This window comes from Misgurnus anguillicaudatus, chromosome 13 (assembly GCF_027580225.2).
Source record: "Misgurnus anguillicaudatus chromosome 13, ASM2758022v2, whole genome shotgun sequence".
NCBI lineage: Eukaryota > Metazoa > Chordata > Actinopteri > Cypriniformes > Cobitidae > Misgurnus > Misgurnus anguillicaudatus.
In genome coordinates, this window is record NC_073349.2 from 13,986,626 (window position 1) to 14,006,453 (window position 19,828).

The 19,828-nt window shown below is 40.4% G+C and overlaps 1 protein-coding gene across 2 annotated transcripts in view; it reads left to right on the top strand.

Moving 5' to 3' along the window:
* The window catches only part of nol4lb (nucleolar protein 4-like b), a 108,296-nt gene that overhangs the window by 43,547 nt on the left and 44,921 nt on the right, over positions 1-19,828 (top strand). For both annotated transcript variants that reach the window (XM_055187314.2, XM_055187315.2), the window contains exon 5: positions 5,922-6,069. In XM_055187314.2, coding sequence (XP_055043289.2) covers positions 5,922-6,069 — 148 coding nt within the window. The remainder of the gene's footprint in view (positions 1-5,921; positions 6,070-19,828) is intronic.

Below are 19,828 nucleotides of genomic sequence, written 5' to 3' on the forward strand. Positions count from 1 at the left end.
TTATATACTGTAATTTATATACACAATGTGCACTGTTGCAAAGTTGCAAAGTTGCAAAGAAAAATAATGCATCAAAATAATGCTAAAGATATAGAAAAATTATCTAACAAAAAAAAGTTTCACATGAGCACGCGATAGTTTCACGTGTGCACGCAAAACTAAATGCGATAGTTTCACGTGCGCACACGATAGTTTCACGTGTGCACGCGATAGTTTCATGTGCACACGCAAAACTAAACTTTATGTAATTTTTGCTCAATGTCTCTTTAGGGGCTCCATAGCCACATTTATTGAGGTTACAGTTTTTATTTTGTTTGCAAAATGTCCAATTGTAAAAAAAAAGTGCTGCCAAAAAGTCCAAGGCCACAAAAAAACTATCAAAAAATCAATATGAAGTTAAATGAAATTGATCCTGTTAACTTTATTAATTCACACTCTTGGCATTATTGTTAAGCAATGTCAATGTTATTTAATAGAAAAAATGTTACTTGACTTCTTTTGCATTTTGTATATTTTGTAAAATATTTGATGTTAATTGCTTTGAATCAAAGCATTTTGTTGCCCAAGGACATGCAGGCAAGACGATATGAGAAGGCAAGGTTGAAGAGACAGACAGGATGGGTTAGTTTGCTAAATGGATTAGCTTTAAATGGCCCGGGTACGATTCAGGCTCCGGCTCCAAAAAGGCTCCTTAGTAACACAGCCTACAAGATCCTCATCTCTGAGCACAAACGGAAGTGGCCAATCTCCTTACAAAAGCCTTTTTTACAACCTGAGAAAAGCAAATGTTGTTCTCATGCATGGTTTACTCGGTTTTAGAGAAAGACATTCATTTGTATTCATATTTTGGTGCATCGTTGCTTGACCAAACAGTATAGCATGCATCTGATACATCAATCATTGAAGGTACATTAGGCTTGTGTGCATGTATTTATAACCTCATATATCAACTCATACAACACTAGCCACGTGGACAACTTTTATGAGGGTTGATTTTTTTTCTTCTTTTATATATTTAAAATCGTTTGAATCTTTATTCATAGAATCACTCATAAATAATATTTAAGAGTAATGCCCGAGGCGACGATTAATAGTTAAATGATAACTTAAACTTGGTTCGATTATACCCACTGAAATTACGACACAATTTGTTGTTTTATCTATTTACATTGCAATAAAAGATTATCATGCTTTAGCAGCCTTATGTCAGAAGAACGCTTAGTTTCGCCGACTCTCATCAGTACGCTATTTAAAAAACACTCGCTCCTGAAGTTAATGATTTTTTAAAGACTTTACTCTCTTCTTGCTCTTAATTTGTGCCACTTTAGAGAATTTACAGCTCTGTATACAGCTGGGCAGCTAACCCTGCTAATAAAGTCACTCCCCAAAAGTCTTAACCGGACCGTCTCGTGGCTCTGAGAGTCCAGCCGCGCGAACGTAAATTAGTTATCACGATAAAAGGCTCCTTTCATCGCACCCACCGAAAGCGTATCATAATGAAAGCAAAGTTAATCAACTAAATGAGGACTTTGGTTTATGCAAAACAGGCTGGAAACAGAGGTAACGCCCAGCTGGGATGAGGCTGTCCACCGAGGACGTCTGCTCTTTGTGCTGCATGTATGGTCACACACAGCTCTTAGACAAAAGAGAACACACACAACACCACAGCCAGAAGACCCTATAGCCAGAGTAAAACACAATGCAAAGACAAGACGATGGGTGATTGGACTCTGTTTAGAAGAGCTTGAATGTTTCTTGAAGGGGGAATTTACCAGGCGGTTCCATCTGCATAGGCAGCAATTTGTCAGGGAGAGAGATGTAGAGAGAGAGAGACAGGAATGGTACCTGCATGCAGATAAGATGAACGCATGAAGAAAAACATTAATAAACAATAAAATCAAATGAACAACCATCAGAATTGAGCCGCAGGGGGTCCGGAACGATGGACTTGAAAAGATTTAGCCACTGATGACCTGTATTTTTTTAAATTGGATTAGCCGTGACTTGCTGAGCACGGGCTTGAAGTGGTTAAATGCGGTTTTGTATGATTGTAATTGAAAATGAGTTAAATGTCAGATTAATAGAATCCCCCGTGTGGCGCTCTATTGGAAAATGATTGAGGAGGTGCTGAAATGTTCATTCTGTGACTGCACTGAGGGAATGAAAATGCGGCATAGGATTTTGGGGGGTGGGATGCACAATGGATGGGTGTGTGGCCCTTTCACTGTCTGAGGAGGGTAGCTTCTTTGTTATCAAACTGATGCCTCGAGCACGACTCAAAATGTTGTCACATGACCTAACGGGTGTCCCTGAATGAGTCCTCTGTTGTCTGATCATATGAACTGACCATCAGGACTTTTGGTGACCCATTGGTATTGTTCATGATTACTGGGGAATCATGTTTAAACATGCATGCTTATCTTTTAGACTGATTTCTGTACCTATCACGTAGGGGTGAACGATAAACCGGTAGATATAATAAACCGGTAGAAAATGATTGACCTCTGTTAGGGTAGACACCTTATTTATGGACAAACCAGATTCTGTTTGAAAAAATTGGTTGTTAAATAGACAAGACTAAGGACACAGTACAACCTATTTATGCATTTAGTTGATGGTTTTATCCAAATGTGCAATGTGTGTTACCTGGATTCGAACCCAGAGTCCTGCACGGGTCCATTTTTGGAGACCCGCTCCCGCCCGTACCCGCAAAGTTCAGCACCAGATCCGACCCGTCACCCGTGATAATATCAAAATTAAATCCGCACCCGCCCGGACCCTTTAATATTTGGCACGTTACCCGATCCGTACCCGCACACGCATAAATCACACACGCTAAAATCATTCCAATTGAAGTGCTTTATTTTTTTATCTCGTACCTCTCTCAACATCACAACAGCGTCATGGATAGGCTAATGAAACAGGCTAAAGTGGGCTTTGTTTTGCGCCATTTAAGTAGCCTACCATCGGCACAAATGGAACCTGATAACTATACACAAATAGACATATTAATAAAAAAAGACCAAGAAAAAAAACAACCTACCTATACAACCCCTGCTGTGCTCCAAAATCTCTTCTCGAAATGTTTTCTAAGAAGACGTTCAGCTTCCGGCTATCAACAGCAAAACTTTATGCAACTCCTGCAACGCTCGCTCCAACTAGGCTACGAGAAGAATCAACAAAGGTCGCGCACTGTCGCGGTGGTGACGTGATGGGTCAAATGTCATATGTTGCGCGTGTAAGGGTAATTAGGGCGTGCGCACCAAAGCTTTACGCCCGCGGCCGGCACATGTTTTCAATTGATTTTAATGGAAAATAACTAGCTTTCGATAAGGCTGCCATCTAAAGGCCGGGGTATACCTTTTTTCCGCGTCCGCACAGCTTTCCAAGTATACTCGCCGCAGCTACACACGGATGGCCGCGTTGGACACGTATACGCAATACAAATGATTTCTTATTCAAATTATTACTCTACCAGGCCATCAGGGCAGCACTGATTTGCAACATTTACAGTACATAAAAAATTAGGATAGATGAAGAAAAGTAGCAGATCCACCACTGCAAATAAAATTTAGAACAAACAACAAGAAAACAAAGAACAGAAATAAAACATTATGGTGACAAAAATGCTCCACAGCTTTCTGTTCTTGGAAGAAGTGAAAATAAATGAAGACGATGGTGTGTGTGCCAATGCTGTCTATTGCCTTTGTGTAATTGTTTGTAGTGTAGTGTCCTGTCTCAACATTTTCACGCTCATGTGTCTTGTACGCTGACGGTCCGCGCACTGTTCGCACGGTCTCAAATTTTGGGCAGCACGCGGACGGTGCGCTCGGATGGCCGCGGACCCTCCTGATGACGAAAATTACGTCATGCGGACGGCGCGCATACACGGACGTCCCTAGTATACCTTTGGCTTTAGACTCCTCCGCATTCAGAAGAGAGCATCAGTGTAGTGTACAATGATGAGGAGTCTAACCCTGCGTTCACACCAGCCACGGTAGAGGCGGAAAAAACGTGCTATTTGTGCGTAGTTAGATGCTTTGACGTTTTGAGTTTACTCGCTATATTCACGCGGAAATTCGCGTCATGGGAGGGACTTCTGCAACTCCGCTCGCTCCCCATTTTTAATCAAGTCACTACTAGAGCAAGGTCCTGATTGGACAACGCGGCCCAAATATCCTACAAAATTCGGATTTTTCAACTTGCGCGTTTCCCGCAGCGATGCTCAATCGTGCCATTCGTTCGTACTGCACCATAGGATGCCTATTCGCATCTTGCATTGACTTAACATGTAAATCACTCGCGCTTGCCGCCTCTTCCGCATCTGATGTGAATGCCACATAAGATGGCGGCATTATTGGAAGCTAAGTATTCTAGTTTGTAAAGTTTGAAATATGTATATTTCTCTTACAAAATCGCATCGATTACCCTTAAAAGGCCTTTATTTATCCCCCGGGCCGGAGCCGTGTGGATTCATTTTGTGACAGATGGATGCACATTCTTTGGACTTAAAGGAGTGGACCCCATATTAATTTATTATAAAGATTGGAAGAGGACATTTTAAAAAATATCTGAAAATGTGTTCATATGAAAAAGGATGGACATATGTAACTCAGGGTGAGTAAATCATGGAGTAATTTTCATTTTGGGCCGAACTATCCCTTTAAGAGAGCAGATATAAGCAATAAAAGGAGAGAGAGTGTTTTCTCTCAGGAGAGAGTTTCCCTTTCAGTGCTGCATCAATAATGTACCATCCAATTTGCATGTGAAACGGATTAACCAATCAGACCTGGTGCTGGGGCGGTGTCGGGAGGTACCAGATGATTGGCAGCTCTGGGGGGAAAACTGCCTGTTTAAACGGAGGTCTTGTGGTGCAGCGGGGATGTACTATAGGATTCCCCTTCAACAACAGGCATGAGCAGATGGGTCTTCACCCACTGTCCCTCGGGCGCCTTTTACTTTCGCCTGTCTAATAAATCATCCTCATTCGTCCACTAAATACGCTCAGGTATTTCATTGCTTTACAGCCCAGGACACTGCCAGTGTCAGCCGTGAAGTTAGAGATGTGCGTGTAGATAATGAACACATTTTTCAGATGTACTGTAACTACTGAGCTCTTGAGATTATTTAGGGTCATTCATATAAGGTTAGACTATAGATTGGTATGTAATTTAAATAGATTGATGGCCGTTCATGAGAGGTGAAAGTGCTGTGATTCTATCAAACTGAACAGGTGACTTAAATTGGAGCAATTTAAAAAGTCGGGGACAAATTAGATTTAATAACCGTCATTACTTTACTGTGATTATATTTACAGTAATACATTTCTCTTACTAAAGGTTACATCTTTTCATTTATACATTTGAGAGATGCTGTTGTCCAAAGCGACTTCCAGTACATTCATTGTATACTTTTTATAACGTGTGCTTCTAATGCAATTATCTACTATTGAGCTCCAAGGAATACTTTAAGTTCAAATAATATTTAGGAGCTTTATACCAGGCCAACATTTGAGAAATAAAAATGTATCCACCTCAAGTTTCTTTATGCACATTTTGAAATTTTAGTTTAATCTTTGTGTTTCCATCCTACAATTTTATGCGATATCCCAAAAGAACCATTTAAATACTGTTATCTACTGTTAAATATCCCATATACAGTCCTTTGGGACCCAGTCATAATCTTGTAGGCCATTTTACATGTGTATGTATGAGTGATGCTGTCACTCAGCAGGGGTGACTGCTCTTCCTGACAGACCTCCTCATGGGCCCGTTTGCCTGCCAACATCACGGTCCAATCTGACGTGCATGTCTATTCTAGATTTCTGCACAGACAGACACTGCACTGATATGAGCAATCCTGGCTCAGCTGTTAGACTGGCATCTTACTCTCTCACTCCTTCTCTCTCTCTCTCTCTGCAGGATGAGTGTTCAGTGAGTAGCGAGGAGTTTGATATGAGTGACCCCACATGGATATCAGCTGAACGTCACTCTGCACTGTCTGACCTGAGCCACCCGTCCAGCGCAGAGAGGATGCACAGCCCGCAAAACGCACATAAGGACGAGGACGGTAGGTGACCTGCTCATCTACCATCTTAATAGAGAAAGGGTACCCTTCCAATTGGAGAGAAAAATGATTTGCTTTCACTTGGAATGCATGTGCTTGTCTTCAGTGCAAATATTCAAACAATCTTTAAATTAATTTAATTGAAAAGCAAAATTGAATCAATTTCAGTAATATGTGTATTTTAGAGGTTTAGAAAATATATTTTAGATGTTTCTTGGACCATTAGCAAATGTTTGGGAGAACTATCACCAACTTTGAAGGAATTTTCTCTTTGATATACAGAATACAATTTAGTGAGGTAAATGCCTTATACAACAAGTTGTCTTTTTTGATATTTAAATAGTTTTATCTAACATTAAAGATAGTCATATATCTTTTCTTAAAACAAGACAAACCTTTACCTACTCTTTAAGTGAATGATTAGGAGAATGCACTGTTGTTAGGAGTACGTGCACAGATGAAACATATTCTCTTATGCCATACAAGTGGATGAAAATGAGTCGAGAGGAGATGTAGGAATCGATTATGAGCTAGTATCCTCCTCCCTGCTGCTTTCAAAAAAGGAGAGAGATCTGTACAAAGAGGTGAATGTAGAGGAGAGGAGAGATGTAAAAAGAGACTGATTAGGATAAACAATTGGGTGGATTTGTTAGTCGATATTTAAAACTGTAATAGGTCTGTTATTGAGTGCGTTTACATGCACAGTCTTACGCGATTATGCTTAATAAACTGCTAACAGGTGTGGTTATGAAATGCATGAAATGGTTTTCTGTTATCGGGGAAAGCACATAAACGGCATAAGAAAAAACCGATCTGCACAAGGAAAACACTAAAATTTTTCAATATTTTACTAGGTTTATACATCAACTTAGACAGATGAATACATACCTAGTATGTAAGTATGGTTTTTTAAGCAGGTAAAAAATGAGAACTATATTGTGTGGCGGAAGAACACTTAGTTTGCAGCACTTCGACCTCGAGCGCAGTATAGACGGATTCATCGGACGCACGTGATACACGTCTATATCCCAACTTTACTTCAGGTTTCGTTTTTTTAATGTCTGACTAGTTGCTAAACTGATCTCTTGAACAAATGCCTCGTCGAAAATAACAAATGTTTTGGTTTCCTAGGTAATCTATGTATTGTTTTTTTTTTGCTTGTTATATAAATAAACTACTTTTAAAGAACTTTGTTGTTATTTATTCTTAGCGGAGTTTACCAGAAGTTACGTGTGGACCGCGACAGCCGCTTGTTTATGTTCTTACTGCTGAAACCGTCTATATTGACTAAATTTAAGCGAAAGGGGGAGTAGTCAGGAGTAATGATGTTACTGCTTGCCGAGGTCGAAGTGCTGCAAACTAAGTGCTCTTCCGCCATACAATATAGTTCTCATTTTTTATCAGCTTAAAAAATCGCCACGTTTTATTGTGTGCCACCATACTTACTCGTGTAACTACTAATGTAATAGTCTTTAAATAGGAAAAACATGGCAGTGTTTGGTGGCTTCTAATGTCATCCTTGTTTGGATCCTAAGGAATGAATGGGGCTAGGCTAAATGCTAACACATTCATGACGTGCTGTATAAAGATTAGGTACACACATTGAAAAAAGATAGGTATGTATTAATTCGTCTAAGTTGAGGTAAGAACATAGTAAAATAGTGAAAGACAGTGGTGTTTTCCTTTCTCCACATTTTGTTTATGTGCGCATGTCTAGTTAGCGCAAAGTAACGCATAAAAGTCTGTACTCGACTCATGCAGTTGGCTGAGAAGACCACGAAAATAAAATCTCATGTTACATTTACAGGTTTTGCAGACATGAGAAGAGATACAACAATATAGCTTAAGACAGATTTCTCGTCGACTGCTTGTGAAAAACCTGACAGATCTCCAGATCACATGTAAATGCAGTTTTCTGCATAGACGGTTTATTGATTTGCATGTAAACGCATAAAAACAGGTTTCTATAATAAGCAGATTTTTGATAGTTATCCGCTTATTCTGTGTATGTAAACGCACTCATTGTGGGTATATTGACGTCTCAGGTCTTTAAAGGTCAGTGGTTCCTTGTTGCATTCTCCATTAGAGGTCCTGTGTCTGTGAAGTGACATTAGGTACCAGAAAGCACTTGTGCTTTGATAATGATGGAAAAGCAGAGTCTCTCTCTCTCTCCCTTCCTTTCACTCTGGTGGAGGTATAACTGTGGTCTCTCTGCATTGAAGCCAGTCTGAAACCTTTGATACAGAAAGCTGTTTTTCATAAACATACAGATTTCTTTTCAGCTGCCTCTTATAATTGTATACATACAGAGGCGAGCATGCACACCCACACAGACGCAAGCGCTCACAAATGAAAGTTAGCCAGTGTATAAGTTATATACCGTATAACTGAACTCTGACTGTATTCTGTGAACCACTTGCTTTAGCTGGTTAGCATAAAGCAGTTCATTGTGAATGACGAATATATAATTTATAAAAGTCACATCCTCAGCATAGTCTGAAACTGTTTGGTATTGTGATATCAATTATTTAATATTTACCAGTCCCTATATGGCATGGATGAATAAACCTAATTGTGGTTGGTCATGTTTATATATTTGAGTTGGCAGTTCTTGGCCAGAATACGCTGCAAGGTGCAAAGACTATATGCCAATTACTACAATCTTAGTTGAATGGTGAGTTCTGCATTGGCTGGAAGAAGAGGAAGACATGGCTCGCTGCATGCTACTGAGGTGATTATATTAAGGGTACAGCAGGAACATGGGCTGTGCTGCTGACCTCTGAATCTTTTCTTGTGGAGGTCAGATGTGGGCAGGGTTTTTTAAAGCACCCTCTGGAGCAGGTGAAGAGGGCCATCAGCAAGGCCTACGATCCAGGACCCGTCTATCAGCAGGAATGTGACAAGAATATAGAGTAATGATGATGATGATAGAGGAAGAGAGTCAATGATGAAGAATGAAAGAGGCAGAAATAGATCAAGATGGAGTCAGAGAGAAAGAGGAAGATCGGGTAATCAGGATTGATGTCTTTATCTGATTGAAGTTGCACTTGAAATTTCCAACTTTACAAATGCACCTGTACTGATTTCTTGAACATAAGGCGAGACATTCTCTGTTCGAAAACTTATTTTAAAGCCCAGGATACACTATGAACAATTTTTGGCTGTCCCAGATGAAAGATTGCCATTGTGAAAGAATCCTCGCGATTTCTGTGATCGTGGCTCTTCATTGGTGGTCCTATGTCGTACAGTCAGAGAGGTTCAAAGATGGCCGTTTTCCCGGTCTTGCGACCAAAGATAGCCTACGATAGTTTTCTGACAATGTCAGAAATTCAGCATGATCAATGCACAGTGGTATTTATTTACCACTAGCGCATACTGGTGACACGTGTGACGCATCATCGAAGTACGATGTCATCATCGTACAGTCTACATGCTTGTCGTACCCAAGTTTAAACAATCCATGCCACGCGTAAGGCATTGTTGGTGCACTTTATAAATCCTGTATAAATTACATTGATCTTTTACAGAAAAGGCAATCCCAGAGTGCATTGCTTCAAATAGTTACCAGTGAAAAATGAGATCTAACAAGAACAACATATTTCCTTATAACACAAATCATTTAGAAAATAATTCATCTGTGCAGCCAGCCAACGCAGACAACACACAGACTGTCCACATATTCAGTCTAATCATCTATTTACTTTCCTTTTAACTTTTTGTCCCCTTGTAAAAGTTAATCAGTGTCTAAATGCCCAATTACACATGCTGTTAATCTCAACCCAGCTTGAATGTCTTAACCTGTGAACTGAAAACAGATTGTGTTGTTCAGTCTGTATGCTGTGGGCCTCAATAATTGTAACAACAGTCCAGAGTATCACACATTTTCAAAGCATCGCTGGTGTGTTGTAGTGATACCAAATGTAGCGGGTTGGTGAAGTGCTCCATTTTTCATCCAGATGATGATCCACTTCAAAGGCGACTTCAGTAGTTTGCATGCATAGTGGAAATTTCTGAAGATTGGTCCTTCAATCTTTAGATTATAGGCATTATCTGTAGGTGTGATTGTTGTGATTTTAAGATTGTGCTAATAGGTTGTTTAGTGTATATGCAGTCAGGCATCCTAAACTTAATTTTACATTTTAAAAGTTGTTAATTGCTCAACCAGCTCGCAGGAACTCAACAGTTGCTGTCAAAATGAATCACTGACTCACCCCTGTACATTATTGCACCCTGTCATTGGCCTGAAGAGGTTCATCAGATCCCTGCTGCGGTGCATAATAAACCTGAGCTACTGCATTATATCAGCTCTGTACTAATGCATTCGAACCCTGCAGCAGTATTTCATAAATGAAACACTAACGTCACAATCCAAAATGAAAAGAATAGTGCCTACATTTTAGAGCAGCATAATCAGATTGTAGTTCACCCATACCTTTTGATACACCATTTTTTCTCAGCTGAAGTTCAGGACATGTGTATGTTAAACCTGCTATTAGAGCCTGAGATGGATTTGAATGACCTTTGTCAATAGGGTTGAAGAAAAACTATCGGTGTAATGCCAAAGTATCCTTAAGGACAAACGCAACCCATGCCAAGTGTGTGTGTGTGTTGTAGTAGTAGAAGGAAACTAGGCCATGTGAAAATGACAGTACAGTTTGACTTTGATGGGTTCCCACTGGAGGCCAGGGATGGAGGTCAAGTGTAAAGTAAATACTTGGGTTATAGTAGCAACTTCACAAGCTTATTTAAAGGTATAGCGGAAGTTTTCCCGAATTATTTAAAAGAACCGCCCCTCCATATTTTTTAAAAAATGCACACGCAACACTCTCCCTCCTCCCGAGAGGGAACGCCTGTTAAACGCGTGCACAAGACAGAGAGAGAGCATGCAGGAGCCTAGTTCTTCTCTTCGCTCTGTTTACAAGTTGCTGTCGGCATGTTTACCGTGTCTGTGCGGTTCGTGACTCGTGCCAAGGCTAGCATCGCTAATCATAGCTTACATCAACTTTTACTAGCAGTGATTTTAAATGGATTTCTCCAAATAGCATGACAAAATGTACCTTTCCAGTAGAAATTTCGCGTGGGAAGCCCAACCTGTCCTTTTAGCTCACGCCAGCGGCCAGCGTGTGAAATAGTCTCCCATAAACACTCTGGTCTTGTTTCTTTCTTTATAGTCCTTTCTCTTCTTGTCATACAATTCGTAGACACTTAGAATGGTGCTGAGCTGCGTGTCCTGTGTGCAACCCCCTTAAGATCTACATTTTGAACACAACTGCACATTCTTGCTATCACATCTTCTACAATGAAGATAAATATGTAATTGTTAAATAGATTTTCAAGTGTTTTAGCTTGCAAAACAGAATAGTGTTCGCTGCTTTGAAACAATTAACTATTGTGAAAAGCGCTATATAAATAAAATTGAATTTAATTAAAATTGAGAAGCTCAGATGCAAAAATTGACCAAATGCTCTTGGCATGTACCGTACTTTCCGGACTATAAGCCGCACCGGAGTATAAGCCGCATTGTTTAAAAATGCGTCATTAAGACGAAATAACATATATAAGTCACAGTGGACTACACGTCGCGTTTATTTAGACAATTATTCCACAAAATCCAAGCCGAAGAACAGACATTTAATCTGAAAAAGTTATTCAGCTAAACAATAACAGACAGAACAGCAGGCTGAATAGATGTCTGTACGTTAAAAGTAATATTATCAGTTATTTAAACAATAAACAACAAAGCTTGGATGCACTTAGAGGGTTTTGCAGCGAAAGACAGTCAAATTTGTTAATTACCAATCAAATGACTAAAGTGTGAAAATAAGGCATTACAATTACTGACTAATAACCTTTTTATTGCCATTTAAAGTGAAATTACTGAACATAAACATAAGAGCCGAATAAAAAAATCGCACTTAGATGTCAGACACAATTAGAAATGGTTAAAGGAACACGCCCACATTTTGGGAATCAAGCTCATTCACCGCATCCCCCAGAGCCAGACAAGTCCACACATACCTCTCCCATCTCCGTGCGTGCTGTAACTCTGTCTAACGCAGCCCCCGCTAGCTTAGCTTAGCACAAAGACTGGAAATGCATGGCTCCAGCTAGTATACTGCTCCCAATAAGTGACAAAATAACGCGATCATTTTCCTATTTATGTGTTGTGATTTGTATAGTCAAACCGTGTACAAATAACAAGGTGATATGAGACACAGCGATCTTTTAACAGTCTACATACTGAGAACTATATTCTCAGAAGGCGAAGCACTGCCGCATGGGCGGAGTGATTTGCACAACTCTAACCGAACTCTCTGCTCCTCACCAGGGGCTTCTCGTGTGCTGCGAGCAGATCACTCCGCCCATGCGGCAGTGCTTCGTCTTCAGAGAATATAGTTCTCAGTATGTATACTGTTAAAAGATCGCTGTGTCTCATATCACCTTGTTATTTGTACACGGTTTGACTATACAAATCACAACACATAAATAGGAAAATGATCGCGTTATTTTGTCACTTATTGGGAGCAGTATACTAGCTGGAGCCATGCATTTCCAGTCTTTGTGCTAAGTTAAGCTGGCGGGGGCTGCGTCAGACAGAGTTGCAGCACGCACAGAGATGGAGGGGCTATGTATGGACTTGTCTAGCTCTGGCGGATACGTTGAATAAGCCTCCCAGAATATGGGCGTGTTCCTTTAAGATGCAAGACAGACCGGACAAGACACAATTTAGTAGGTGAATGGATGTTAAAGTGCAAAGTATATAACAATATATTATAGGTTTTAATATTGCAGTTTATTATTTAAGTTATTTAAATTAATTTGATGATCTTAATAATTAGGGTTTGAAGTTTTATCTGTTGAAAAGCAGTACAGTGTATGAGACATGTTATAGCCACTGTGAACCATATTTCACTTAATAATGATGAGAGAGGATCTTGTTTTTTTGTGTGTGTCTGTGTATGCATTCATTGAACTACAGGGCGTATCCACAAAAGAAGTAAAACATTAGATGCACACTCAAAAAAGATGTATTATTATACAGTACAATACACATACACAGCAATAGATCTATCAGATTTAAACGCTGCATCTCCTTATTCTTTACCTCTCCTCTGCTATACTAACCGGCCTTCATCATCTCTCCTGTCACCTCCCATTCTCTCCTCATGTCTCCTGTTTTCTCTGCACTGTTTCTCTCGTCCTTTAGACAGCATGCATCTATGATCTGCCCTTTAGCCTCTCAGCGTTTGAAGACAGATAGCTCAGAGATGCCCGAAAACATCCACACTAGCAGGCATGCGTCATCAAATGTGTTTGCCGATTCATATTTTCCAACAGAAAAACACACATTACAGATGCTCGAATGGGAAGTCTGACGCTCTGTCAGAGCTGTCAGTGATGGACTGAAACACGACATGGAAGCTGTCCGTGTTTGCTGTTTGAGATAAGACGCAGAATGCAGAGTCTCTCTCTTTTGTCCGTGTCTGTGTGTACTAAATAGCGTTACAGATGAATTCCTTTCTGTTATCTTTTATAGAGCAGCGATCACCAACTTTTCCTGTGGCCTTGGTTCTGGGGGCATTTGTCTGGTTCATTTTATCTATAGGGATCTCAAATTCTTCAATTCAGAGTTAAACTTAAATGAGATGAATCACTTAAAAGTTTCCACAAAGGTTCCAGACAGTAAAGTGAAAGTCATCCCTTTATGACAGCATAGACTACTCATCTCATTAAAAATGGCATAAGTAAAAAACATCTCCATATGGTTATCTGTTCTGAATTAATAACTGTGCTTTGATATTCTCCACACTTTTCCCCTTAAATGAATAAGTTTATTTGAAGAAACCAATTTTCCAGAACTTTTATAGTAGGAATTTTTTTTGTTTCAATACAGCTTAAGATTGCGGTTTCAATGCAGCTTCAAATGGCTCTAAACAATCCCAACCAAGGCATAAGTGTCTTATCTAGCGACATTAATTAGTATCATTCCCAGTGTTGGGGGTTATGCATTACAAGTATATATAAATATATATGTATCTCTTTCAGGGGTTTTTCTCCTCCTAGGAGTTTTCCCCCTGGACTAGCCAGGAGGGTTTTTCTCCTAGGGGTTCTTGATCCCCTGGAGAGTCTGCCACTACTGGCTGAACTTAATACTTTACTGTATACGTTGCATTATTACTACACTCGCTTTTCTATGCTTTTCCTACATCTATTAATGTAAAGCTGATTTAATACAATTAACAATTGTGAAAAGCGCTATATAAATAAAAATTGAATTGAATTGAATTACGTAATAATATTACTTTTCTGAGGTAACGAGTAAAGTATTACGCATTACTTTATAAATGTACACATTAATATTTGAGGTGTTGATTATTTTTCTGTAAACCGCATACCAAACCTGTAAAATGTCTTAAAAAAATAGTCACCAGAGCGATGTTTGTGATAACCGTGGAATAAGAGGAATATTTGTGGTCAACATATGGTGTTAGTTGTGCATTATACATATAATTTAAAGGCCCGTCGTCAATTATTCCTTTCATATTAACATAGAATAGTGCACTCTATGCATCGCGGCTGGGTGAAAACAGTTTAAATCAGAAACAGAGATGGCAAGCCAGAGCTTGACATTTTTGCGTAGGCAAAACATGCCATTTCTAAATGCAGAACTTCTCTGTCATAAAAAACACCTCCAAAGCCCGAAAGAGATCAAGCCTCAGTCAAGTAAGAAAAGTAACGCAAAAGTAACTTAAAAGTAAAGTAAGCATTACTTTCCATGAGAAGTAACTAAGTAACGGAATTAGTTACTTTCTTAGGGAGTAACTTAATATTGTAATGCATTACTTTTAAAAGTAACTTTGCCCAACACTGATCATTCCACATACAACAACGTTGGAACGGTCCTCTTTCTTCACACTTGTAAACACTGGCGGAGTAGTTTCGCATACGTGACTTTTCGACGTGATTACGTAATACGTAACGTCACATTGGTGCATCACACGGCTAGTGCAAGACGAAAAGTTGTGGTTTAATAGTACATATTTTTGTTGAGAAAAATTGACCCTTATGTCTTGGTTGGGAGTCAACTATATGGAGAAAAATTTTATGTTTTCCTCAAAAAGCTTAATTTTTCTCGACTGAACAAAGAAAGACATAAACATCTTGGATGACATGGGGGTTAGTAAATTATCTTTTTTTTAATAAAAGTGGAGTATTACTTTAACATCATCATGTGGTTGCATTCACAGTCGTGACCCCCTGATGCTCTCCGAAACAGTGTTAACCTGATGGCCTCATGCGGTTGTGTTTGAATGACAGACAGAAGAAGCAGAGGTTCATTAATGCAGTCAGGTCATTCTCTGTGGTTTCAGCAGGTTGCCGATTCTTATTTGATTCAACCATCTATCCAGGCAGTTATAGACACATATCCCAACCCCATACTGAAGAGTACATCTATTTCCATTGAACCCATCACTCTTAAGACGTACCATGACTACATAGACCTGAATTCGCCAGCCGTCTCCATCTATTTCTTAGGTTTGAACCGCGTCCCCCCACCATGAGCCTACCGGCAATAAAGACTTTGTGCGGGAGAGAGACCAAGGGCGATAATCACGTGATCACTTAATGGAAATGTTATTAAAAATGCAAGGCCATTAACATATGACATTTCCCAGTGTGTGTTCTATTTGATTATGAGTATGTTTGCTGAGTTAATCTGGAGGACCCGGAGCGAGATAGCAATGGAGGGGAGGAATCGGGAAGGAGCCGGACGATAAAATCTGAAGGCCTCTTTAGATGATTCATACAAAAGAGAGAGAAGTCACAGTACGGACCACTGTTCTCCTCCCTCCTCATTTATGCACATGACCAGACAGCCCGCGCTCTCATAATGACTGCATGTGGGGGCAGAAACTGATAAAGATGCATCTGAAGATACTGTAGAAAAGAGGGAATGTTAATGTCCTTAAAATGCCGCTTATTCACTGTCTGGAGTATGAGTGGAAATGTTCATGTCTCCACCTCATGTTGCTAAATGGTGTATTGCCATATTTCTTATGCTATCCTGTATGCATAGATCATCAGGATCTGCTACATTATCCAAAATACAGTACTGTGGAATAATATAGACCCACAATGCATTGCAACTTCTATTGCCAGTGTGACGAATGAATCTGAAGCAATTTTCAAGTGTGTATTCTGTATGTGTTGTGATGCTCTACTGAAGGCTTCATTGGCTGTATAAGACGACGGTTTCCACTGAGTCAAAACCAGAAGTCGCTTAATTATTAACTGCCATCCCTAAACGCCACCCTCAAATAACAAGGGTTGTATTAATTATTACACTTACAGGTTTGTGCACATTATCAATAGGTAACAATATGTTTTGTTAGCATGAAAGATAGCCTGCTGTGATTTTGCACATGTTAACAGGAGCGTGTTTGCCATCTCTGCGCACTCACATCGTCGACATCTGATCAAGCTCTAAGGTTGGTTTACTTCTAATGAGTTTGTTTGCGTGCCGTAGGCTGCAATCAGGGCTGATGAGGTGGCGCTCTTCACCGCGCACGAAATGCACGTCCCATTACCTATTTTAACGGGCTCAGCGTTTCTCAGAATTCGACCCTCGACGTGAAGGCTGTGTAAGAGTGTTTGTGTAAGCACCGTTTGAGAGAGGCCTCACACCTCCTCCTGATTGTTTTATGGGGAGTGGGTGGGGTACATTTCAGGGAAGTCGTGTAAAGGTTGCTCCATAAATCTCCAAAATGCCCCTGAAATTTGGACCTGGTGCTATCAGATCCTCTGGCTTTTACTGGAGGGCGAATAAAACACCGTATTGAAGAAGGGAGATAAGATAAACCATTATAAAAGGGGCGCACCGCCGTGCCTGTTTGCTTTTCTAAATTTGAAGCAGGTGTGTTCGCAGCACCCGGTGACCTTGGTTCGATTGCCAATCTGCAGAGAAACGGTGACAAACAAGGGTGTTACTTTAGGAGAGACTGAGTAATGTGACCCTTCCTTTAAAGGGATAGTACGGCCAAAAATGTTGTCACTGTATACTCGGCTCGGCTTAACACATTACAGTACACACAATGTTGAAACATTGGCACCACGTTATCGGCAATGACATAAATCTCTCATTTTGTTTATAAAAGTACCTAAAAAGAACGATGGACGACTTTTTGTTTTTAGGGTGTAGTGCACCACCACCAGCAAGGTCTTTTGGAAAAAAGCAGCCGCATTAAGAGTCTGATCAGCTTACAAAGCAGCACCAATTGACGACCCTTGACACATTTTCTGTGTCAATATTGGTGTAATGCTGCTTAGGAGATATATTTGAAAGATTTATGAAAAGCACAGATGTGAGATTGATGGTGAAAGGAAGAGGATAACATGGATTTACCCAGCTGGTTAGAGAGTGTACCGCAAACAGATGTTGGTCCTAAGCTTCGCAACATCAAGGAACTACAGTATAAACATCCTAACCAGGCCAAAGGACAAGTTTTAGGATTTTCTCTCCTTTTCTACTTTTTCTGTTACTGGAAAACCTTATAAATGTAATAAGGACTACACTGAAGCTTTTAGGGGCCGCTTAGATGTCACGCCTAAAAACGTGTGGATAGCGCTTGGAACTTTCCAAAGCGCTTGGGCAGTCGTGCTCCTGAGGTCCTTGTCACTTGACCTACTGTATGGTGTGCTTGCGGCATTCTGAAAAGTTGTGATGTTTTAACCCGATGCAGTGTGGGCGCGCCTGGGAAAAACGAGCGTGTCGCATCGCGTCGCTTCCATTATGGACATGAATACCGCGCGCCTGCATTTGAAATAATGAACTTGAGCGCGTAAAAGTCGTGGTATGTGAACGGCCCCTTATACAGTACTTTTACCCCTCATCCGGTTGTCTCGGAAAAGGCCAATGATGCAAAACAAGATGTCTTGTCCGCATCTGATTGCTACTAGTCTGTGTTGACTAGTAGGGGTGGAACGGTACACAGAAGTCCCGGTTCGGTTCATACCTCGGTTCAGGGGCCACGGTTCGATTCACTTTCGGTACAATGGAGGGAAAAGCAAAACAAAAATGAAGAAGGCATTTTTTTTAGTACTTAAGCTAATCTTAAAAACATAGGTGTCCTTATCAGTGTTATTTTCAGATGTCATGAATATGAACTGAAATGCATTTAACATACTATCTCGTATTTCAAAAATGTATACCTCTTTAAGTAATCTTGTACTCATCTTTCATACAAATATGGGTTCAAATGTATTACAAGTGTTACCTAAATACATTTTAAAATTACATTTTGGCCTTATTTCATATTAATGTACTAAAGAACAAAAAATAGGCTTGTAGGATGAATTAATAGATGTGTACGACTTCACGAGGGGCTGCAAGAAACGACAAGTAGATGACGTCAGAGTAACGCGAGAGCGATTTGAAATCAGCCTCCTCCGCAAGATTTCTCGCGGTACTCTGACGCTGATGGCGCTGCGTAAAGTTGAGCACGCTTAAAAAACTGAAAGCAGCTGAACTCGACAGAACTGCCCTGCGTATGCCTGTTGTATATAGCAGGACAATTTATCTCCTACTTCTCAGCGTGAGAAATACAAAGTGTGGCGTTTGAACTGACTGAAATGCGTGTTTGTCAAGGTGAATGCGTGAGACTTGAGAGCCCTGATTAGATGTATTTCCACTCGCATACCTAACAACGCCGACGCAAAGTCCTCGTCTTTTCCACCACTCTCTCGCCTGTACTATTGTAACTGACTGGAAAACTGAAGTTTTGCCAAACTTGCGATCTTGAAGAGGCTGGCGGAACACCACCACTTGCCATACTCGCTGTCGGCTGCTCATTCACTGACTGGACCGGCGTCGATGTGACATAACAATGCAGAGTGCCAGAATGTAGACGGTCTCTGATAGAGCGCATACATAGGCGGAGCTCGGGTGCATCGGCGCCAATCAGAGCTTCAGAGCCAAAGCGGGGCAACAGATTAGCTGTCCATAAAGAACCCGCGTATCTAACAGTAGTTCCGCATTACATTAATTATTTTGCACGCAAGTTTTTTTATTTTCATACCGTGTATTCTCCGTTTAAATTCATGCACCGAACCGTGACCCCCGTACCGATTCGGTTCGAAACGAATACATGTATTGTTCCACCCCTATTGACTAGTCATGGATACATAAAAATCTGCTTCTATATTTCAACCAATTCAACTACAGGAAGAGACCAATTTCAAACTAATGCTGGGCGAAATCCTCTTTCAAATCAGCATCTGATGTAGTGCCTAGTCATGTATCTGTTGTAACAGAAAACCTATTAGTCATACAGGATTAAACTCTGTAGTCTGTAGGTAAACTTACACCATGCCCGCTAGCAGTCCGTCGATAGCAGTCATCAGAATCTCTTCCTCTTTTTCAAAGGACTTCCTGTTTTTTTCCTCAAGGAATGCTGCACGTACTGATATCTTAGACCTCTCTCTCCTTCGGCCTCGGTGCATTAGCGCAAGTGGGTTTGTGGGTAATTCTGCCCCTTACCCACTGAGATGATTGGAAGTTGTTTTGTGCTAAAGGGAAATTAGATCAGATAACGCTTTCCCACAACACGTTTGCAGTGACTGAAGTCACAGCGGATTGCAGTTAGACACTTTTGGTCCAATTTGTAGACGGATCCAATAAACCATCACAGTCTAAAATCGTAACGTTTCCCTACTGTGGTCATCTGCGTTTCGGTCTGTAATGATTTGTGATGTGTTCTGCCTC